The 25,299-nt window shown below is 33.8% G+C and overlaps 1 protein-coding gene across 4 annotated transcripts in view; it reads left to right on the top strand.

The window, feature by feature from the left end:
• LOC143076154 (uncharacterized) overlaps window positions 1-25,299 on the top strand; it is an 83,373-nt gene that overhangs the window by 12,375 nt on the left and 45,699 nt on the right. For all 4 annotated transcript variants that reach the window (XM_076251834.1, XM_076251835.1, XM_076251832.1 and 1 more), the window contains exons 4-5: window positions 6,177-6,469; window positions 11,755-11,787. In XM_076251834.1, coding sequence (XP_076107949.1) covers window positions 6,177-6,469; window positions 11,755-11,787 — 326 coding nt within the window. The remainder of the gene's footprint in view (window positions 1-6,176; window positions 6,470-11,754; window positions 11,788-25,299) is intronic.

Raw genomic sequence — 25,299 nt, forward strand, 5'->3', positions numbered from 1 at the left:
AGTTATATATATAATTAAACAAACAACACCAACACAAGTGAATAAACTAGGATCCTTTATAAAAAAAAGTCAATAGAACTGAGGACAGGGAACCCTTCAATATTTACCTGAATTTGTGTATATATATTGAGTTACTTAGTTATTGCCTTTATTTGTTTTTGTTATTATATGTCACAAACTGTAAAGTTTACATGGCAATAAAACTTTGAATTGAAATGAATGGAATTGTTATAAGCCCGTCCAACAGAATGAATGAGTTCATTGAACTCCATGTTTGTATACATGCTGGTGCAGTCAAAAGAAACTAAGAGGCAATCCCGATCAGGCCTTAAATTTTCTATTTTATTTATGAAATCCCCACTATCTCTAATGTAACTGTTCTGTCTTTTAACTATAGGTATCAAAAAGTAATCAATAAATTTGCTAACCCTTTCGGTGACAGAGTTACATTGAGAAATAATTGGTCTGCATGGGGGTAATTCATTTACTGTCATTGTTTGTTTTGTTATCCCTTGAATAACAAGTTCACTTAATTTGTGAAGTTTAGGAAGGAGAAAAAGACGACCCAATCTGGGTCCCTCTTTCGATGAGCCACGGAAAAAATCAAGAGTTATCCCATCAATCTCACCATTGTCAAACATCTTGCTGATTTGTGTTTGTATATTATTTTTAATCAGTAATAGATTAGGTTCTTGTATCTCCGTGTAATGGATAGAGTTTAACTGCCTTAACCCTTCTTTAATGTAGTGTGTCTTTTTAGATATTACAATTGCACCTTCCTTGTCGCTCTTGGAGAAAATAATATCCTGCATATTTTTCAAAGATCGTAATCCTAGTTGTTGTTCTTTAGTGAAATTGTAGTAGTTATTTCGGAAATCAAGATTAGATAATTAAAACTTTGTTAGATCTAGATAATTTTCAAGTTCAAAGCAAGCAGGTGTTGGTTCATCAAATGATTTCTGTCGGAACGGATGCATTCCCCGACTTTCTGTATTGCCAAAATGAAAACGACATCTAAGTTCTCTGGCAAATTCATTGAAGTCTGCCATTACAGTTCTGCCTATATTACACTTCTTAGGCATAGGTATAAATTTTAAACCTTTACCTAGAACTATGTATTGTTCGTCTGTCAATTGACAGTTGGCCAAGTTATATACATATTGTTTAGCTTAATAATCCTGTGCTTTTTTTTTTGTCTTTTCTTTCTAGAAACCCGATCGAGTTTTCTTATTTTTTGTTTAACAGTTTTTACTTTCTTTTTAAATCTGCGAACCATTCTTAATATTGACGATTGCCAATCTGATAGTTATAAATGCGATCACAATTATAACTTTTACGTCTAAAACAAACCACAATGGGAAAACCAGCTGTCTGCAATCACAGACAAATAGAAACTGAATGCACACATTTTATCGTACATCTACTTAATGATAAATCATGATGTTGACCTCAGCTGACCCAATATGTCAGTATTTGGAAAGTAAACATATGTTTTCAAATATATTGATACCTTAATTAACATGCATAACTCTACTTATCTGTAATGAGGAGTGGTAGAAGTGCTACTAAAAACATTAAAATCCAATTAAGATGACAGATTAACACTTGTTTTATTAAACAAGAAATAGAAAAATCCAATGACAACATAACAAATTTCCATATTATTATAATTAATAATTATATGAATTGTCCCTGTATCTTTTCCCTTGGTCATGCGGCCCATTATGTTTTTCGGGTTGTTTGTAACGGATTGCTGCTTTGAATTCGGCTAGCTTATTGTCATTATGGTCCTTTAGTTCTCCTAATTTTTTGTACATAATGGATCTTGCTGTACCTGCACTTTTACTTGTAGTTCAATTTTTTTCGTTCGCCTCTCTTCTTATAGTTGTTATTGGAGGCGAGGATTTTTTTTATCCGAAACGGTTATGGAATTCTTGCAAATTGCCTGATTCTTACACAGACTCTCTTTGGACTCTTTTTTTAATTCAGTAATGAAGATAGTTGATATACGTATTCAACATTTTAAAGAACATTTTACTATTAACAATAACCACAATAATTCTCGTATCAAACATAAACTAAAAGAACTAGCCAAGAAATTTGTTTTTGTCCCGGCCGATAAAGCTGCTAATAATATTATTATTGTTTGACGTAAATTTTACATTGAGGTTCTGAAAAAAAGAAATCACCATTTCACCAACATTCCAACTGACTTCATTTTCAGAAAACGACATCTGTAACAAACATAAACTTTTAGCTACCGCTTTACAAGCAGAGCCAAATACAATGAAAGTCCCAACTATGTATTGGCTTCCGAAGCTACACAAAACACCTTACAAATATAGATTTATTTCGTCTTCAAGCCATTGTTCCACTACTAAATTGTCTATTCTTCTTACCAGCACACTTGGTAAAATTAAAAACCTGATAATAAATTGTTCAAATAAGGCCTTCGAAAATAGTGGAATTAATTACTTTTGGAGTGTCAAGAACTCGTTGGAAGTACTTGATAAATTGCATGCTTATATTGGTGATATTGAATCTGTTCAAAGTTTTGATTTTTCTACCCTGTATACCACATTGCCTCACATTCTCATTAAGAAAAAATTCACACACCTAATTAAATGGGCATTTAAAAAATCAGAATGTGAATATATATGTTCAAACTCTTTTAAGTCATTTTTTAGTAGCAATAAACAAAAAAAACTATGTCAATTGGACATGCTTTGATACTATATATGCCCTTGAATTTTTACTAGACAACATTTTTTGTTCGCTTTGGGGATTCCGTATGTCGTCAGATTATCGGAATTACAATGGGGACTAACTGTGCACCACTTATTGCGGACCTGTTTTTGTATTGCTATGAGTTACAATTTATGACAAAAATAAGCAAAGACCTATCGAAACAATATCTGATAAACAAATTTAATAATACTTTTAGATATTTGAATGATATTTTGGCTCTCAATAATGACGACTTCAGTATGTATATTAAAGAAATTTATCCTGTTGAACTTACTTTAAATAAAGCTAATACTAACAATGACCACTGCCCTTTCCTCGATCTTGATATCTATATCACTAACGGAAAGCTGAATACTAAAATTAATGATAAAAGAGATGATTTTTCATTTCCTATCGTTAATTAGCCATTTTTAGATGGTGACGTTCCCTTGTCACCATCTTGATCTCACGGTGTTTATATATCTCAACATGTACGATTCGCTCGTGTATGTAACAATGTTTTAGATTTTAACGAGAGAAATGTATGTATTACTGAAAAATTATTACACCAGGGTTTTCGATATCACAAACTAGTCAAAACATTTACTAAATTTTATCATCGGTATAAGGACATCATTTGTAAATATAGCTCAACATGCAGACTTCTTATACGTTCAGGTATTTCACATCCAATTTTTTTATGGAAATATTCTTTATAAAGCACAAATGTGTCAGTATTCACCTCAAAAACTAACAAAACCTTTGAATAGACTTATTAAGAAGGGATATAGTTACGATACTGTTGTCAGGTCATTAAAGATTGCATATGTTGGCGTTAATATGGATTCACTTATAGGGTCTTTGCATCGGAACTAGTTGGCATGACACGGGTTATGTTCTTCTCATATTATGATGGTATGATACTAAACCCCTAACGGGAAGGATTGTGCCTGATGTTCATATGATGAAATCATAATCTTTCAGTCAGTTTAATTGAAGTCTGGAGCTGGCATGTCAGTTAACTGCTAGTAGTCTGTTGTTATTTATGTATTATTGTCATTTTGTTTATTTTCTTTGGTTACATCTTCTGACATCAGACTCGGACTTCTCTTGAACTGAATTTTAATGTGCGTATTGTTATGCGTTTTCTTTTCTACATTGGCTAGAGGTATAAGGGGAGGGTTGAGATCTCACAAACATGTTTAACCCCGCCGCATTTTTGCGCCTGTCCCAAGTCAGGAGCCTATGGCCTTTGTTAGTCTTGTGTTATTTTAATTTTAGTTTCTTGTGTACAATTTGGAAATTAGTATGGCGTTCATTATCACTGAACTAGTATATATTTGTTTAGGGGCCAGCTGAAGGACGCCTCCGGATGCGGGAATGTCTGGCTTCATTGAAGACCTGTTAGTGACCTTCTGCTGTTGTTTTTTTCTATGGTCGGGTTGTTGTCTCTTTGGCACATTCCCCATTTCCATTCTCAATTTTATCTGTTACACCTGGTAGATAAAATAACTGCGTTAGTTTAACAGTTCCCGTTCACACGTACATTGTCTTGACTAAGTATACCATGGCTTATTATAACAATATATTCTTGTATTTGTTTTTATGTAAAAGTGGAAATCCTTATATAGACGTCATAAACGGCTACATTATAGAATATGACGAAACGGATAGAAATTAGGTAGTTTCAGGGATAAATTTCGAAAAGAAACATCAATAACATGTTTTGTTAATATTGTTTTTTAGCCGTTTTTTAGCCGTGTTTTAGTTATATATGTGGTCTGTTGTTGTTGTCAAATATGTATGCACTTAGCGTTCTCTTTTCATTTAATATATATTATCTAACCAAAGAAAGATGAGGAAGATTTAAATTTAGAGTAATTTCTCGCAATTCGTTTGACTGATATTGTCCTAATAAATTTCGGTACACTTTTGTATTACGTCAATTGGAATTATCTCCCTTATGCCATTGACCTAATAACAAGAAATAATTTGAGTCCTAATATTTTTCATTTTTCACAGTTTTAGATGAACTATCGAAATATATTTGGTCGATATTGTAAGCATAATTGAATTTTAATGTAATAATATGTAATATGAACAAAATCAGGATAAATTCGTTACACCGTGTGCAATTATCCTAATACGGAATTTATCGGGTCAATAAAAGTAATCGGGTTTGGCTTTGGCTTCGGCTTACCAGATATTAATTTTATTGATCCGATTAACTCTCGTGTTAGAACAACTGCACACTGTCTAACGTATTCTTGAATTAGTAAAGTATAATCATTTGCCACCAGTATATCAACAACAGTAATATAATAATTATGAAGAAGATGAAAAATATGACAACGTGATGATGGCGTATGACTGTTCATAAACTTTTCGTCACGATGATATTCAATCAGTTTTATAAGGTTCCATTTCGTGTGTCAAAATAAAAAACTGCAGCTCTGTGATTGATATCATTCGAAATGGTGTTTAATGTTGCGAACGGACAGAAGCCAAAAACATTAAAGACTTTCCAATGTTAAAGTTTATAGTGTAACATTTTTGTTATCTGGTATTTTCAGGATTTTTATGTACTTAGGCCACTCGTGTTCTACAATGATTGACCGATATCGTCTACCTCCTATATTTAGATTTAGCCATTTCTTCATGATATATACATATTATGTTATTATCTTCAAGTCATGTGAAACCTCAAATAAAAAAAAAAATGATGCATATGATTTTTATAACTAAATGGATAGTTTGCATTATAAAACTTATGTACATATACTTTTTTCTGAAGAAAATTCTATAATTTGTCCACATTTATAAGAAGTCTACGTTATTTTAATTGCTGGAAGCAATTCGCCGACAATTTTCCGTATATGCAAGTGACCTTAGCGTGACCTCCTCGTAAAAATCCGGTGATCGAAATACGCGTGGATCTGTCATTAAAAATAAAATATTTTCTGATTGTATACGTTATACACGTGCTTGATATCCATGCTTATTTGTTGATTGTTTACTATAAGGTGATAATCAATAAACTTCGGCTTTAAAACACGGCAATTAATGAGCCGCCATATTTGTTAAATCATAACAGACAGAGAGAAAAAAAATGACAATTATACGATATCTTTGCGTTAAAAATGATAAAAATCGTGCACAGAAACTAAGTTTATGATATATACATGCATTGGTTCAAGAATTGGATAACCAGTTACTCGTTTCATATTACTTTAACTCTATTCCGAGATAATTGCTTTTGTCGAGAGTACATGATGTATTGTTTAAATCTGCCCAACTATTAGCATGATAAAGATCATATATGGTTACTTTTATTTGTATTATATTTTGGACCAAATTATATAGTATTCATTGTCTTTCCACAGCTAGGAGTTTGTGTTGCTATGGTATATGATCTACATTGTAAAGTATATACTATTTTTCACCTGCAGACAAAAGACCCAAACACAGAATATCTGACATACAAACTGGCAGAGAAACCAGCAATTCAGCCAATAAGCAACATGACACCGTCTCTTGCCGTCGATAGATTCAATCCCAAAAATATTTTAAAACCATTTAAAATAAGACTTCCAAAACCAAACACAGCTGGTAGAAGTGGTGATAAGATGGTTGTTATATGGTGGTTAGATGACGAGCCTCATATCTTCGATCCAGAAAAAGGAGACATTGTTGTGGAGGATAATGAAGACAATGTCATGATTACAGTCAACAAATTTAAAATGTAAGTGATTGGTGGCTAATCTTAGAATTCGTTCAATTTCTTATGTAACTTCATGTGTTCAGCAAAATGTTGTAAGTTCTAATATTTATCATCTGTTTGATAAAAAAAAAAAACTGCAGAGACATACAATGAATGTTGTTTTCCTTTTGATAACTTTTCAAAACTTGACTATTAGTACTGCTATTTCGGGCACTGAGTTGAGTGTTTAAAAGGGAATACAGGTCTATGTTGTGTAGTTCAATGATCCTATACATTAGTCGTGCGTACAACTTATGTTCACCTGCTTCCGTTGAATTGTTTGCTGATTTGGATCTCCATTTTTTGAATTTTGATTTAATTTTCAAAAGACGCTCCCAATTTTGTGTAGTTAACTCGTACAGTTTTCAACCCATTTCATTGACACTTCACTGTAAGGTTTCAAACATACTGAAATTGTGCACCTAAGTCGGTCCTATTATATAATATGGGTTTGAGATTGTTACACGAGTTTCTATGGATCTACATTATTATTTTCCGAGGTATACATGGTATATGAAAATAAAAGATTTTAGGTAATTGAAATAAATACATTTTTTATTAATTTTTGTGTAAGAGGAAGATGCCAAATATTTATAACAATGAATGTTCAGAATGCGTGACCCGTATTTGGGGATTTCCCAAACCAGGTTATTTTTAGACATGTAAACAAGGTACCATGTTCTTACAACAGACTCGTCATCGGAACATGGGAAATATAGTTATTTTCTCATTTTATTCTATTTTTAATTTGATTATAGTATATACAGTTTTCATCATTTAGAAAATAATCATAATAAAGATATCTTTACTTTCAACGAAAACGATCTCAGTCGGGAGTTTTTATAGGTAACATGTTTCAGAAACTGAAAGTGATTTCAAACCTCTCAAATATCCACTTGGTGTTTGTTAATACATTGCAATTTTACTGCAACCAAACAGATTTAAATGAAAACATTTTGTCAAAGATTTGTCAGTTGTTACGAAAAGAACAATTTGCTATACTGTCTGAAGCTTTCTGGTTTTGAGTTGTAGTATAAAGCAGCTTTTTAGTCTGTCGTAAACCAAATGCAAATATGAAGGAGATATGGAGTAAATGTACGTAAGACAGTTAATATCAGTACATGGTAAAACCCAAATATGGAACGTGTTTACTATTGTCCTTCATCTTCAAGTCACCATGAGGCATTCAAATGATAAATATTCCTTATAACTGGTAGTAAAAAGTAAAAACACAAAAATACTGAACTCCGAGAAAAATTAAAAAAGGAAAGTCCAAAATCAAAAGGCAAAATCAAAAGTCCAAACACATCAAACGAAATGATAAGTTCAAGTTAACCCTTCGCATTGGTTTCAGCAGAATTCATGGTTAAATATCATACAAAGCTACATTCCTATTTTTATGACTGTTTGTGGATACTTTTATATTTCACGAAAAGCAAATAGAAATGAAAACATTATGTCTAGGATTTTTCAACCTTTACTGAGATGAATAATTTGATATTTGTTTGCTTTAACATTTTTATATCTTTTTTCAAACGAAGTTGGGGTCAAGGGATTTAGTGTTTCATCTGTCCATCATAAAGTCAAAGTCCATCTATGTAGTTTAAACATATTTACATGTATTTATAGTGGATTTGAAAAAAGTTATTGCAACTTATATTAATCCCTTTCCACTTCTCGGGTGCGAGTAAAGCCTTTTATCGGAATTAGCCTTCTCTTTTTCGAAATCTGCACATAAGAGTGACTGATGTTTGCGTTAGAGTCCATATCTGAGATACAACTCGTGGAAAAATAATATTTTGTCAGTAGATTCGTCTGTAGCCGTCAGAATCAAGGGTCCTAAAAAATATGTCATCTTGACATAAAATAATGAGGAAATGAGTTGAAAGGCTGCGTTTAAGTCCATATCTGAGGAGAGGAATACAAATATTTTGTCAGTAGATTCAACTTTGATAGTTAAGAGTTTCAAAATCAAGTCTTGAAAATGAATTAGATGATATTCCATTTCATCAACTGTAATTGAAAGATATTTGATTTCATCAACTGAACAATTAAGTTATATCTTATAGCATTATAACTAATTGGATTGGAACAGTTCTGTCAATTGAGGATTAAAGTCAAGTCAATATAGAGATTGTTTATATAATATTTTGCACTTTTTTTTACACCAAAATCTTCCATATTTCTGGCCCCAAATTTTGTTGTGTGCACCAATTACCTCTTTTGTAAAATTTGTTAGAGGAATTTTGCCAAAACTTAGGTATTTGGCTATTTACCTCACATAAAAGAAAAAACACAGTAACAATTTTGTTTACTGCATTTTCATTCTTACTAATTAAAACACGCAAGAAATTTTGCACAAAAAACAAATGTTCACCATATAGAGATGTTTAAGGCTGTTGTAATATTATAGTTCGTTTCTCTGTGTGTTGCATTGTCGTTTGTTTTTTGTTGCACTTCAGGGTTTCTGTCGTTTCGTTCTTTTCCTCTTATAGCGTGTATAGTTGATGTGTTTCCCTCGGTTTAAGTTTGTTACCCGAATTTGTTTTCCTTCAATCGGTTTATGACTTTCGATCAGCGATATACTACTGTTGCCTTTATTTAAAGACCCTTTCCCATCTTATACATTTAATATTTTTACAAATGTCGTTTATAGCGCATACGGGTCATTATAAAAAAAAACCATGCAAAACGATGTTATTTGGTCTTATTAAGGATGTATTCTTCTGACGTTTCAGTCTCGTTGAAATCTCGTTCTGAAATTATTTGCAAAACATGTGATAGAAGTACAAAATATCAATGAATTTTTAAAATATTATAATCAAACATAACTCTGTGAAAAAATTATATATTTACAATAAATAGTTTTTGAGTGATTCAGTTTTCAAATTTAACGACCAATCAAGTCAGTCTTTTTAGCCACAATTTTGAGAAAATGGTTGAGGGGGGACAAAAAATAATTTTACAAGAATCATGTACATCCCATATCATTTTTGTCTTTTCAAATTTCTTAGATATGTATTTTTTCAATCATTTATAACAAAAAAGATGAAATAATATGCATTCTGTTCTTAAAAATCAGAAAAGTCACAAATTTACAAAATTGACAGCGTGGTAAATTTGACACAAAAAAACATCAAAATATGATAAAACTTTCTTATATTAACACCGATCTATAGTTTTTTTTAAGTTAAATTTATTCAGATTGGTCCACATCATCTTTATTGAAAGTATGAACAAAAGTTTAATTGTTGAACTGTTATTTTTCTCACGATAATAGCCCAAAAATAGCTAAAAATTGATGAAAAATGGGAAAATCATCAAAATCGGGTACTTTCAAAGGGCCGTAGCAAACAAAGTAGTGCACCACCGTGTGGCTTTTACTCCACCATTTATTTCTTTACAGTCAGTCATATAAACCCAAAAACCAGATAAAAAAAAAAGTTTAATTCTAGAAATCTTTGGCTTCTCAGAGGTGTACATCCTTAAGTTAAAGACATTGAAAGTATATCAAAATAACGCTTGTATATGTTAGATATGAATGTCTTGTGATACAGTATATACAGTTTACAGTATACAATGTTATAAAAACATCCTTAATGTTTTCTTAAACCCTTGGATATAGCCAGAATGAACTGTTATTTTTTACTATAAATCCTTTCAGACCTGAAATAGGACTATTATTCATATCGTTTGTTATTACGATTTGTCATTTTTTTATTGCATTTTGATACATACAAACATTTTATTTAATGATTTGAGAGGTGTATGTTGGTTTTATAATAAAAAATCAATGGTGTAACCAAACGACAAATTGGTAGGGTAAGAGTTATCTTTCGCTATATTTTAGCATTTACAATAGTTTCTCCCTGAGCAATGTTACCTTTAAGCATTTTATTCAAAAGAAAACAAATGTTTATGTTGAAATTTAGTGAAAAAATCTTAAAAGTAAGTAAAAGCTATATCGTAAATGTACATAGTGTCCAAGGTGTATCCTTATAAAAATCTTCTTTTTTTTTAAATTCTTGAACTTTGAATTATGAAATATATTGATTGTAGAAACATGCACTAGGAACAACATATAAAATAGGGGAATGGAGCACCTATTTTGTAAATAAATCTTAGAATACACCTTTAAATCATTGGTCGTACTGTCAATGGTGAAACCACTTTCATAAAATAACACCATTGACCAGTTTAGTAACACCACTGCATATATTATGACAATCAGCATTTTTTTGTGTTTCTTTCATGTGTAACAAGCGAAACATCATATTATTTATGAAAAACAATACTTATTTAACAATGTTTTAAAAGTATCGTGTATTACATGTACAAAGTTTTCAAAAACTGGTGTAGGCTGGTACCACAAATGACACTATTCAGTAACACTATTGACATATTTAGTTATTGATGTTATGTTATATAATTTGAGATTTTTTTAGCATAAGAATTTTTTTTTCTTTTTCTTTTGCTTGGTCTTTGTTTTGTGTTTAGTACTTAATAAGTACTGAAATATTATTATTAATAAAAGAAAAATTGGAAATTTGGAATTTGTTGTCAATGGTGATACTTTTGTGTTATTGGAGTTAAAGGTTGTATACGAAGGATAGGCGTTATCTTATCATTTGAAGTCTTCGACATTTTACGTTTATTCAGTTTAAGGGTATTTTTTAGTATAAAAAACGGCAATAATTAGGACAGCTAACTTTTATACAACAATTTATTCTGAAATTTATGTTTAAACACAATGCATAACTACATGAATAATGTTTATAAGTAGTAATTTAAACCATAACATCAAATTGGAGCAGTTGTTTGATATTTAACAATAATATTTAGATCTTAAATGCATGTTTTAAATTGGTAACACCATTGACACGATTCTATTAAAGGACGACCTAATTTTAAAATTGAAGGAACTCTTCATTTTTCCCATTGCATATTTCTGAATATAGTCGCTACCAAACTTTAGAATAGAGGCACACATTAAAATGTTTTAAACAATGACATCATTTTTCCAAATATTCCTTCATCAAAATGTGCATGTTTTTTTTTTTATAATGACCAATACGCGATTGTTTTCAAGCATCTGTACAACCTGATGTATTGCATTCTGCTCCCTTTGACGTCATTATTTGCTCCCTTATTTATTCATTGCTTACGAGTAAAAACATTGGTATTGTCTTTAAATTTAGTTGAATGACTTGTTTTTATGTAATTTTGAGACATAAAACAATAACCAAAACCCTGACTTTCTGTTGCAGGAAGCAATCAACAATGAAACCAGAACATGCAGGGTAAGTAAAAGGATCACTGGAATATAAAAATGAAATAAAAGTCTACCGATTCTTGTTATATTGATATTTACGAATATATATATAAAAAAAAAGAAGATTGCCAATGAGACAAATCTCCACAAGAGACTAAATGACACAGAAATTAACAACTATAGGTCCCGTACGGCCTTCAACAATGCAAAGCCCATACCGCATTAATTTACTGATAATAAAATCAACAGTAATACGAATAATATCAATGTTCAATGATCTAATTACAGTGTTGAATGGTAACCTTTTAGAATAAGTTTATTTAAAGGATCGTTTCTAAATTTCCGGCCACAGTAAACAACATTTCCGTAAAAATGAGGATGTGATATCCAGTTAGAAAAAAGTTCAAAACCAAATCGTTATATCTATGGAAGAATTTAGTAAAGGTTTAACTTTTAAGTAATTTTTGGCAACGAAATCCCTGGCTTAATAATTTACCAGTAACACATAGATTACGTTCGTTTAATTAAAACACGTCACAACAGACACGGGCATTGCGAATGAGTTGTGAAATATATACGCCGTAAGAATGTGTCAAAGGAACATCACCAACCAAAAATTGAAAATTAACAATAGGGAGCGAAAAATCGTCTCTTTTGTCGTAAATTTTAGTGTGGAGTTTCCCGTGTAAAACCGAAATATCTAAATCTAGGAAAGGACAGTTATTACCGTTTAAATTTGATTTATTTAAAGTAAGTTCCTTTGAGTAAATTTCGGCAGTATGTATTAAGAAAAATCTTGATTATTAAACGAAAAAATAACGTCAAGATAACGGTAAGTGTTGTTGGATTTATCAATTACTAGAGCACACCCGCGAAATTGCAGGCATTTAGAGCTTGGTTGAAGAATTTTTGTAAAAGATTTTATAAATAAAGTGTATTTGCTATTAAGTATCAATTCCAAGTTTCTTCTCCACGCCGATCACTGTTATATTATATATAGAGTATCTATATATTATAGGAGTATAATTATAGTATACATGCAGAATAACGGGAAAATAATAGTCCTGTCCCCTAGTAATTATGAAATTTAGGTTTAAAGTTTATAACCGGAAGTCTTGTCTATGGTAGCACTCCACAGTTAGAAAATAAAATTAAAAATGAGCCACAAAATGTTTTATCATCTCCTATTCCTGGATTTCTAATACATTAACCTAACAGTTTGTGTTGTACATGTGCATATGTATGTAATCAGTATATTCCATAGATTTGATTTTCAAAAGTTAAAAGAGTGAAAATTAATTCCTTTTATGTGTATCCATGGCAACATTCTGCATTTATTTACCATAAAACTATTGCAAAAAGGGGGGTGGACATGTCACATATCCCCCCAAAATTTGGATCAAACTAGAATTTTAATGCCTTTGAGTGATACCTTTTTAGAAACTGTTTTCATAAATCTTCCTAATTATCAAATTAAAAATGGGTGTCTTTCGCCTCATTTTTTCGTAAAATCCAATCACAAAGTTCGTGCGATAAAAAGTTGGAAAAAACGGTAAGCGGAAGAAGGGATCCCGTAGACCGCCCTACGTCACGATTCACGAATTATGCATATTTTATTTATAGGCTATTTATAAAGATTCTGAAAATACTTATTCTAAAAATAGAATATTCTCAACATGTACAACTATTAAAAAAACCGATTCAATATCATTAACTTTCATGAAACACGGTGAATTATTTGCTTTATTGATTTTTTTATCACATGAAAAAAAAGGAAAATGTACCGCATTACAGTAGCATAATTATCATGCATATATACATTGTGCAAATATATATACAGATTCCTTTTTAAAATACACATGATACATTTCATATAGATATCATGATCAACAGTAGTATTTAGTGCCTTAATTATGTTGTTAAGACCTGCAAATGTCACATGCACGTGGTCCCATATGGCTTTGGATATACTATGGAGTTAATATTTTTATTATCCGTTTAAAAGAGTATTTTTATGTAGGCAAATTGAAAAAAAAGATGTAGCTTACACATGTTAAACATGTTACACGTACTAAGGCTTTAACTTAGCGTTTAAAGAAACGAATCTGTAATCTGACCCCCTGTTGTCTGACCATTCTACTATAGCTGGACGTTCTATTATGAACCATTGTTACTTGTTTACAATAAAGCTACTGTTAGCATGGTTAGGGCGTTCTACATGATCCCCTGGTCGTTCTACATGATCCCCTGTTGTCTGAACCTTATATATCTGGTCCTATATATCTACTACAGAACGTTCTATAGGATCCCTTATATTGTTTGTTTATCATGTATACACTAAAGGACGTTCTACAGGATCCCTTGTTGTCTGAATATTATATATCTACTATAGTATAGAACGTTCTCTATAGGAACAAGTTTTGGTCAGGATTCTTCTGAAAAAGCTCATACCAAATTAATGAAATATATTCTTGGTGTAAACAGAAAGTCAAGTAATATAGCTGTAATGTCAGAGATTGGTAGATTTCCTATGTATTTTACTATAATTTTATCAATGTTAAAATATTGTCATAGACTGGAACGTTTGAAAGAAGGATTATTATTTGATGCATTTATATGTTGTAAACATACAGTAACATAGTTCTAATGTAAATACATGGTATTCTATAGTATAGATTATATTCAGAAAGAGATTGAATTACCAAATTGACCAATCAATTGGTTTTTTATGTCAGTATGTTAAAAATAAACTATGTAAAAGTTCTTTCATATTTTGGAATAAACTGAAGCATCAAACCATTAACTCCGAAAAAGGGAAAAAATGTTTTAAAAAAGAAAAATATTTAGAATTACAGGACTTCAAAAAAAGACAGTCAATTTGTAAATTAAGAATAAGCGCTCATTTAAAAATTGAGACAAACAGATATTCAAAAAAACATATAGAAAGATCTGAGCGTCTTTGTTCTAATTGCTCATTCGGTAAAGTTGAAGATGAGCTTCATGTTTTATTAGAATGCCCTCTTTATGATATTCAAAGGGAAGATTTTTTCCAAGACATTTCTAACAATTGTTATTATTTTGAAAATTTAAATAAATCTTCTAAATTTTTATGGCTCTTGACCCAAGAAAATGTTACTCTATGGAAAAACTGGGCTGTTATATTGGTGACTGTTTTGAATTAAGGAGATCAGGTATGAACACTGACACTAAGTCAAGTAAACAATTTGAGAATAAATACATATATAATGTAATTTTATTATTCTTTTATTCACAATATATATGTGGTTTTTGGCTTGATTCTGACCAATGCTTATATTCCAAATATATATGTATATGCCTCTATAATTGTTGTTGTTACCAATTATGTAAATCAATTGTATCTGATTTTATGCCCTTTATGGGCCCTGTAATTTTGGGAAAAAATATATATAGGATCCCATATTGTTTGTTTATAATGTATATACTAAAGGGCGTGTTCTCCAGATCCCTGTTGTCTGAACATTATATATAAACTATAGAACGTTCTATAGGATACCCTATTGTTTGTTTTTGATGTATCTACCAATCTAAGAGAACGTTCTATAGAATCCCCTGTTGTTTGTTTATCATGTGTATACTAGAGGACTCTCTACTGGATCCCTTGGTCGGTCTGTTAGATCCCCTGTTTTCTCAACATTATATATAAACTATAGAACGTTCTATAGGATACCCTATTGTTTGTTTTTGATGTATCTACCAATCTAAGAGAACGTTCTATAGAATCCCCTGTTGTTTGTTTATCATTTGTATACTAGAGGACTCTCTACTGGATCCCTTGGTCGGTCTGTGGGATCCCCTATTTTCTCAACATTATATATAAACCATAGAACGTTCTATAGGATACCCTATTGTTTGTTTTTGATGTATCTTCAAGGCTAAGAGAACGTTCTACCGGATCCCCTGTTGTTTGTTTTTCAAGTGTATACTATAGGGCGTTCTACAGGATCCCATAGGCGGTCTACAGGATCCCTTGTTTTCTCAACATTATATATCTACTATATGACGTTCTATATGATCCCCTGTTGTTTGTTGTTCAGGTTTATAGTATAGGGCGTTCTACAGTATCCCCATGGCGGTCTGCATCCCCTGTTGTTTGTTTTTCAAGTGTATACTATAGGGCGTTCTACAGGATCCCATAGGCGGTCTACAGGATCCCCTGTTTTCTCAACATTATTTATCTACTATAAGACGTTCTATAGGATCCCCTGTTGTTTGTTTTTTAAGTGTATACTATAGGGCTTTCTACAGGATCCCCTAGGCAGTCTACAGGATCCCCTGTTTTCTCAACCTTATATATCGACTATAGGACGTTCTATAGGGCCCCCTGTTGTTTGTTGTTCATTTTTATACTATAGGGCGTTCTACAGTAACCCCTGTTGTTTTTTTATCATGTGTATACTAGAGGACTCTCTACTGGATTCCTTGGTCGGTCTGTGGGATCCCCTGTTTTCTCAACATTATATATAAACTATTGAACGTTCTATAGGATACCATATTGTTTGTTTTTGATGTATCTACCAATCTAAGAGAACGTTCTATAGAATCCCCTGTTGTTTGTTTATCATGTGTATACTAGAGGACTCTCTACTGGATCCCTTGGTCGGTCTGTGGGATCCCCTATTTTCTCAACATTATATATAAACTATAGAACGTTCTATAGGATACCCTATTGTTTGTTTTTGATGTATCTACTAGGCTAAGAGAACGTTCTACCGGATCCCCTGTTGTTTGTTTTTCAAGTGTATACTATATGCGTTCTACAGGATCCCATAGGCGGTCTACAGGATCCCTTGTTTTCTCAACATTATATATCTACTATATGACGTTCTATATGATTCCCTGTTGTTTGTTGTTCAGGTTTATACTATAGGGCGTTCTACAGTATCCCCATGGCGGTCTGCAGGATCCCCTGTTTTCTCAACATTATTTATCTACTATAAGACGTTCTATAGGATCCCCTGTTGTTTGTTTTTCAAGTCTATACTATAGGGCTTTCTACAGGATCCCCTATGCGGTCTACAGGATCCCCTGTTTTCTCAACCTTATATATCTACTATAAGACGTTCTATAGGGCCCCCTGTGGTTTGTTGTTCATGTTTATACTATAGGGCGTTCTACAGTATCCCCTGGGCGGTCTGCAGGATCCCCTGTTTTCTCAACATTATGTATCTACTATAAGACGTTCTATAGGGCCCCCTGTGGTTTGTTGTTCATGTTTATACTATAGGGCGTTCTACAGTATCCCCTGGGCGGTCTGCAGGATCCCCTGTTTTCTCAACATTATGTATCTACTATAAGACGTTCTATAGGATCCCCTGTTGTTTATTTTTCAAGTCTATACTATAGGGCGTTCTATATGATCCCCTGGTCGGTCTACATGGTCTCCTGTTGTTTATGAAAATTATGCATTTAAGATAGGACCTTCTAAAGGTTCCCCTGTTGTTTATTTATCATGTATATACTATAAGGCTTTCTATAGGATCACTTGGTTGGTCTGCAGGATCCCCTGTTTTCTCAACATTATATATCTACTATATGACGTTCTATATGATCCCCTGTTGTTTGTTGTTCAGGTTTATACTATAGGGCGTTCTACAGTATCCCCTGGGCGGTCTAGAGGATCCCCTGTTTTCTCAACATAATTATCTACTATAAGACGTTCTATAGGATCCCCTGTTGTTTGTTTTTCAAGTGTATACTATAGGGCGTTCTACAGGATCCCCTAGGATGTCTACAAGATCCCCTGTTTTCTCAACATTATATATCTACTATATGACGTTCTATAGGGCCCCTGTTGTTTGTTGTTCATGTTTATACTATAGTGCGTTCTACAGTATCTCCTGGGCAGTCTGCAGGATCCCCTGTTTTCTCAACATTATTTATTTACTATAAGACGTTCTATAGGATCCCCTGTTGTTTATTTTTCAAGTCTATACTATAGGGCATTTTACATGATCCCCTGAACGGGCTACAGGGTGCCCTGTTGTTTATGAAAATTATGCATTTAAGATAGGACCTTTTAAAGGTTCCCCTGTTGTTTATTTTTCAAATATATACTATAGGGCGTTCTACAGAATACCTGAGCGATCGATCAACAGGATACCCTGTTTATAAAAATTATGCATTTAAGATAATACTTTCGATAGGTTCCCCTGTTGTATGTTTATCATGTATATACTATAAGGCTTTCTATAGGATCCCTTGGTTGGTCTAAAGGATCTGCTCTTTTCTCGACATTATTTATTACTATAAGACGTTCTATAGGGTCCCCTGTTGTTTGTTTTTCAAGTGTATACTATAGGGCGTTCTACAGGATCCCCTAGGCGGTCTACAAGATCCCCTGTTTTCTCAACATTATATATCTACTATATGACGTTCTATAGGGCCCCTGTTGTTTGTTGTTCATGTTTATACTATAGTGCGTTCTACAGTATCTCCTGGGCAGTCTGCAGGATCCCCTGTTTTCTTAACATTATTTATTTACTATAAGACGTTCTATAGGATCCCCTGTTGTTTATTTTTCAAGTCTATACTATAGGGCATTTTACATGATCCCCTGAACGGGCTACAGGGTGCCCTGTTGTTTATGAAAATTATGCATTTAAGATAGGACCTTTTAAAGGTTCCCCTGTTGTTTATTTTTTAAATATATACTATAGGGCGTTCTACAGAATACCTGAGCGATCGATCAACAGGATACCCTGTTTATAAAAATTATGCATTTAAGATAATACTTTCGATAGGTTCCCCTGTTGTATGTTTATCATGTATATACTATAAGGCTTTCTATAGGATCCCTTGGTTGGTCTAAAGGATCTTCTCTTTTCTCGATATTATTTATTACTATAAGACGTTCTATAGGGTCCCCTGTTGTTTGTTTTTCAAGTGTATACTATAGGGCGTTCTACAGTATCCCCTAGGCGGTCTACAAGATCCCTTGTTTTCTCAACATTATATATCTACTATATGACGTTCTATAGGGTCCCCTGTTGTTTGTTGTTCATGTTTATACTATAGGGCGTTCTACAGTATCCCCTTAGCGGTCTACAGGATCCTCTTTTGTTAAAAAATTATGCATCTGAGATAGGAAATTCTGCAGGATCCCCTGTTGTCTTAACATTATATATCTTCTATAGGACGTTCTATAAGACCCCCTGTTGATTGTTTTTCATGTTTATACTATAAGATTTTCTATAGGATCCCTTGGTCGGTCTGTCGGATCCCGTTTTTTCTCAACTTTATATATCAACTATAGAACGTTCTATATATAGGGCCCCCTGTTGTTTGTTGTTCATTTTATACTATAGGGCGTTCTACAGGATCCCCTAGGCGGTCTACAGGATCCCCTGTTTTCTCAACATTATATATCTACTATATGACGTTCTATAGGGCCCCCTGTTGTTTGTTGTTCATGTTTTAGGATCCCTCGGACGGTCTGCAAGATCCCCAGTTTTCTCAACATTATTTATTTACTATAAGACGTTCTACAGGATACCCTGTTGTTTGTTTTTTAAGTGTATACTATAGGGCGTTCTACAGGATCCCCTGTTTTCTCAACATAATATATCTACTATAGGACGTTCTATAGGGTCCCCTGTTGTTTATTGTTCATGTTTATACTATAGGGCTTTCTACAGTATCCCCTGGGCGGTCTGCAGGATCCCCAGTTTTCTCAACATTATTCATTTACTATAAGACGTTCTACAGGATCCCCTGTTGTTTATTTTTCAAGTGTATACTATAGGGCTTTCTACAGGATCCCCTAGGCGGTCTACAGGATCCCCTATTTTCTCAACATAATATATCTACTATAGGACGTTCTATAGGGTCCCCTGTTGTTTGTTGTTCATGTTTATACTATAGGGCGTTTTACAGTATCCCCTGGGCGGTCTACAGGATCCCCTGTTTTCTCAACATTATATATCCACTATAAGACGTTCTATAGGATCCCCTGATGTTTGTTGTTCATTCACTGGGCGGTCTACACGATCCCCTGTTGTCTGGACATTATATATATACCAAAGGACGTTCTGTAAGACCCCCTATTGATTGTTTTGAATGTTTATACTATAGGTCGTTCTACAGGATCCCCAGGGCGGTCTACAGGATCCTCTTTTGTTAAAAATTATGCATCTGAGAAAGGAAATTCTATAGGTCCCCCTGTAGTTTGTTTTTCATGTATATACTATAAGGCTTTTATGATTCCTGGGGCGGTCTTCAGGATCTCCTGTTTTCTCAACGTTATACATCTAAAATAGGACGTTCTATAGCGTCCCCTGTTGGTGTTGTTCGTGTTTATTTTATAGGGCGTTCTACAGTATCCTCTTTTGTCTATATATCTACTATAGAACGTTTTATAGGATTCCATATATTGTTTGTTTATTATGTATATACTAAAGGGCGTTCTACAGGATCCCCTGTTGTTTGAACATTATATACTTGCTATAGAACGTTCTATATGATCCCCTATTGTATGTTTATCGTGTATATACTAAGGGGCGTTCTACAGGATCCCCTGGGCGGTCTACAGGATCCCCTGTTGTTTGAATATTATATATCTACTATGGGACGTTCTATAGGTTAGACTGTTGTTTGTTTTTTATGTATATATTAGAGGGAGTTATATATATGCGCCCATGGGCGGTCGATATGTTCCCCTGTGGTTTAATAGTTTTGTATCTGTATAGGGCGTTCTATAGGATCCCCGGGGCGGTCTATAGGCTCCCATTGTTTGGTTATCATGTATTCACTATATTTATCTACTAGAGAGCGTTCTATGGGATCCCCTGTTGGGTCTATAGGATCACCTGTTGTGTTATAATCGTGTATCTGCTATAGGGCGTTCTATAGGTTCCCCGGGGTGGTCTATAGGATCTTCTTTTGATTGTTAATCATGAATCTATTACAGGTTGTTCTATAGGATCTCCTGGGCGGTCTATAGGACCCCGTATTGTTTAATAATCGCATATTTGCTATAGGGAATTCTTTGGGATCCCCGGGTCGGTCCATAGGATCCTCTGTTGTTTGTTCAACATGTTTCTTCTAGAGGGTGTTCCATAAAATCCCAGGGTCGGTCTATAGGAGCCCTGTAGTTTTTTCATCATGTATCTATTAGAGGGCGTTATATATATATGCTCCCATAGGCGTTCTTTATGATCCCTTGTTGTTTAATAATTGTGTATCTGCTATAGGGCGTTCTAAAGGATCCCCGGGGCGGTCTATAGGATCCCCTGTTGTTAACAGTTTGTTCATAATATATCTATAACAGGTTGTTCTATACGATCCCCTGGGCTGTCTATAGGATACCCTGTTTGTTGTTCATCATGTATCTATAACAGGTTGTTCTATACGATCCCCTGGGCGGTCTATAAGATCCCCTTTTGTTTAATAATCGCGCATATTCTATAGTGCGTTCTATAGGATCCCCGGGTCTGTATATAGGATCCCCCATTGTTTATACATTGGGGGTCTATATGATCCCCTTTTGTTTAATAAACGCACATATTCTATAGTGCGTTCTATAGGATCCCTGTGTCTGTCTATAGGATCCCATATTGTTTAATAACCTTGCATCTGCTATAGGGCGTTCTATGTTATCCCTTTCAAAGGTCGAGGGGGGCATATTGTTATTGGTTGTTTTTCTTCTTTTTCTTTTCTTTTTCCCCATAACTTTATTGTCCCGACAAATTCTTGGAAAAGGATAGACACATTCATCTTTATGGAATTATGGCATAATGTAAACCATTATATAAAGTTGTGCTTTTTAATAAGGGGATGGTCCAAGATGGTCTCGATTACTATAAATACTGGTCAACAGTATTTTTTTTTTATGTTTTTTGTATATCAGTCTAGTATTCCTGAGCATAGAACCATGATATTTATATTCAATATACAAAGTAGGTGTCAACAATTTGTATGATCCTCAGAACTATTTATTCTAACTTCAAGATAGCTCATATAATATATCAGATATTTCAAATGATATATAAAATCTCTCTCTCATATATAATATACAAGATATCTCATATAATATATAATATATAAGATATTTTATATAATTTATTCTTTATAAGATATCTTATCAACTTTAAAAGATAGGGTTTATACTTTATAAGATATCTTATTAATTCAATAAGATATATTATACACTTAAGAAGATATATTATAAACGAAATGAAAAAAAAAAAGAAACGAACATTAAAAATATAATATGCCCCCTTTGAAAGGGATAACAAAGAACGTCCTATAGCTGATGCACGACTATTAAACAAGAAGGGATCCTAAGACCGACCCGGGGATCCTATAAACCGCCCAGGGTATCGTATAGAACACCCTGTTATAGATACATGAACAACGAACAGGGGATCCTATAGACCGCCCTGGGGATCCTACAAAACGCCCTATAGCAGATACACGCATATTGCACAACAGGTGATCCTATAGACCCAACAGGGGATCCCATAGAACGCTCCCTAGTAGATACATGATTACTTAACAACGGGATCCTATAGAACACCCTTTAGCAGATACACAATTATTAAACCACAGGGAATCCTATAGAACGCCCTCCAATAGATACATTATGAACAAACAACAGGGCTCCTATAGACCGACCTAGAGATTCTATGGACCGACCCGGGGATCTTAAAGAGCGCCCTATAGCAGATTCACGATTATTAAACAATACCAACCAACAGGGGAACATATAGACGGCCCAGAGGATCTTAAAGAACGTCGTATACTAGAAACATAATGAACAAACAGCAGGTTATTCTAAAGACCGCCCCGGAGATCCTATAGAACGCCCTTCAGCATGCAGATACACGACTATTACACAACAGGGGATCCTATAAAACACCCTCTAGTATATACGTAAAGTAGATACATGTTTAAAAAACAGGGGAACCTATAGAAGGTTTTATCCTAGATGCATACAAATCAAACAGGGGATCCTGAAGAATATATAATGCTCAGACAACAGGAGATCATGTATATGGGCCTATAGTATAAACATGAAAAACAATCAACAGGGGATCCTATAGAACGTCCTATGATTGATGATAATGTTGAGAAAACAGGGCATTCTGCAGACCGCCCAACAGATCAAAAACGCCCTATTATATATACATAATAAACAAAGAACAGGGGAACCTATAGAATTTCATATCTCAGATGCATATTTTTTTTTAACAAAAGGGGATTCTGTAGACCGCCCTATAGTATAAATATGAAAAACAAAGAACAGTGGAACCTATCTCAGATGCATATTTTTTTTAACAAAAGAGGATTCTGTAGACCGCCCAGGGAATCCTGTAGAACGCCCGATAGTATAAACATAAAAAAAAACCCAATCAACAGGGCATCCTGTAGAACGTCCCAGGGGATCCGGTAGAACGCCCTTTAGTATATAAATAATAAACAAACAATATAGGGGATCCTATAGAACGTCCTATAGTAGATATATAATGTAGAGACAAAAGGGGATCCTGTAGACCGCCCAGGGGATCCTATTGAACGCCCTTTAGTATATACATGATAAACAAACAAAAGGGGATTATGTAGAACGTTCTATATACAGTAAATATATAATGTTCAGACAAAAGGGGATCCTGTAGACTGCCTAGGGGATCCTATTAAACATCCTTTAGTATATAAATGATAAACGAACAACATGGGATCCTATAGAACGTCTTATAGTAGATGAATACTGTTGAGAAAACAGGTGATCCTTTAAAACGCCCTATAGTATAAACATGAAAAACAATCGACAATGGGTCTTATAGAACGTCCTATAGTAAATATATTATGTTGAAAACAGGGATTCCTGCAGACCACTCATAGTTTCCCGCAGACCGACTTAGGGATCATATAGACAGCCCTATAGTATAAACATGAAAAACAATCAACAGGGGATACTATAGAACGTCCTATGATAGATATATAATGTTGAGAAAACAGGGGATCCTGCAGACGGCCCAAGGGATCATAAACGCCCTATAATATATGCATAATAAACAAAGAACAGGGGAACCTATAGAATTTCCTATCTCGGATGCATATTTTTTTTAACATAAGGGGATTCTATAGACCGCCCAGGGGATCCTGTAGAACGCCCGATAGTATAAACATAAAAAAAACAATCAACAGGGCATCCTGCAGACCGCTCAGGGGATCCGGTAGAACGCCCTTTTAGTATATGAATAATAAACAAACAATATCAGGGATCCTATAGAACGTTCTATAGTAGATATATAATGTAAAGACAAAAGGGGATCCTGTAGACCGATCAGGGGATCCTATTGAACGCCCTTTAGTATTATATGATTAATAAACAACATGGGATCCTATAGAACTTCTCATAGCAGATAAATAATGTTGAGAAAACAGGTGATCCTTTAGAACGCCCTATAGTATAAACATGAAAAAACAATCAACAGGGGTTCTTATAGAACTTATAGTACATATATCATGTTAAAAAACAGAGATTCCTGCAGACCACCCAAAGTTTCCCGCAGACCGCCCAAGGGATCATATAGAAAGCCCTATAGTATAAACATGAAAAACAATCAACAGGGGGTCATATATGTACAACGCCATTTAGTACATATATAATGTAAAGACAACAGGGGATCCTGAAGACCGCCCAAGGGATCCTGTAGAACGCCCTTTAGTATATACTTGATTAACAAACAATAGGGGATCCTATAAAACGTCTTATAGTAGATATATTATGTTGAGAAAACAGGGGATCCTGTAGACCGCCCAGGGGATCCAGTAGAACGCCCTCTAGTATATAAATAATAAACAAACAATATAGGGATCCTATAGAACGTCCTATAGTAGATATATAATGTAAAGACAACAGGGGATCCTGTAGACCGCCCATGGTATCCTGTAGAACGCCCTTTAGTATATACATGATAAACAAACAACAGGGGATCCTGTAAAATGTTCTTTAGTAAATATATAATGTTCAGACAAAAGGGGATCCTGTAGACTGCCTAGGGGATCCTATTAAACGCCCTTTAGTATATAAATGATTAACAAACAACATGGGATCCTATAGAACGCCCTATAGTAGATAAATAATGTTGAGAAAACAGGTGATTCTTTAGAACGTCCTATATAAAAAACAAGAAAAAACAATCAATAGGGGGTCTTATAGAACGTATAGTACATATATCATGTTGAAAAACAGAGATTCCTGCAGACCACCAAAAGTTTCCCGCAGACCGCCCAAGGGATCATATAGAAAGCCCTATAGTATAAACATGAAAAACAATCAACAGGGGGTCTTATATATACAACGCCATTTAGTACATATATAATGTAAAGACAACAGGGGATCCTGAAGACCGCCCACGGGATCCTGTAAAACGCCCTTTAGTATATACTTGATTTACAAACAATAGGGGATCCTATAAAACGTCTTATAGTAGATATATTATGTTGAGAAAACAGGGGATCCTGCAGACCGCCATGGGGATACTGTAGAACGCCC

This window comes from Mytilus galloprovincialis, chromosome 5 (assembly GCF_965363235.1).
Source record: "Mytilus galloprovincialis chromosome 5, xbMytGall1.hap1.1, whole genome shotgun sequence".
NCBI classification, from domain to species: domain Eukaryota; kingdom Metazoa; phylum Mollusca; class Bivalvia; order Mytilida; family Mytilidae; genus Mytilus; species Mytilus galloprovincialis.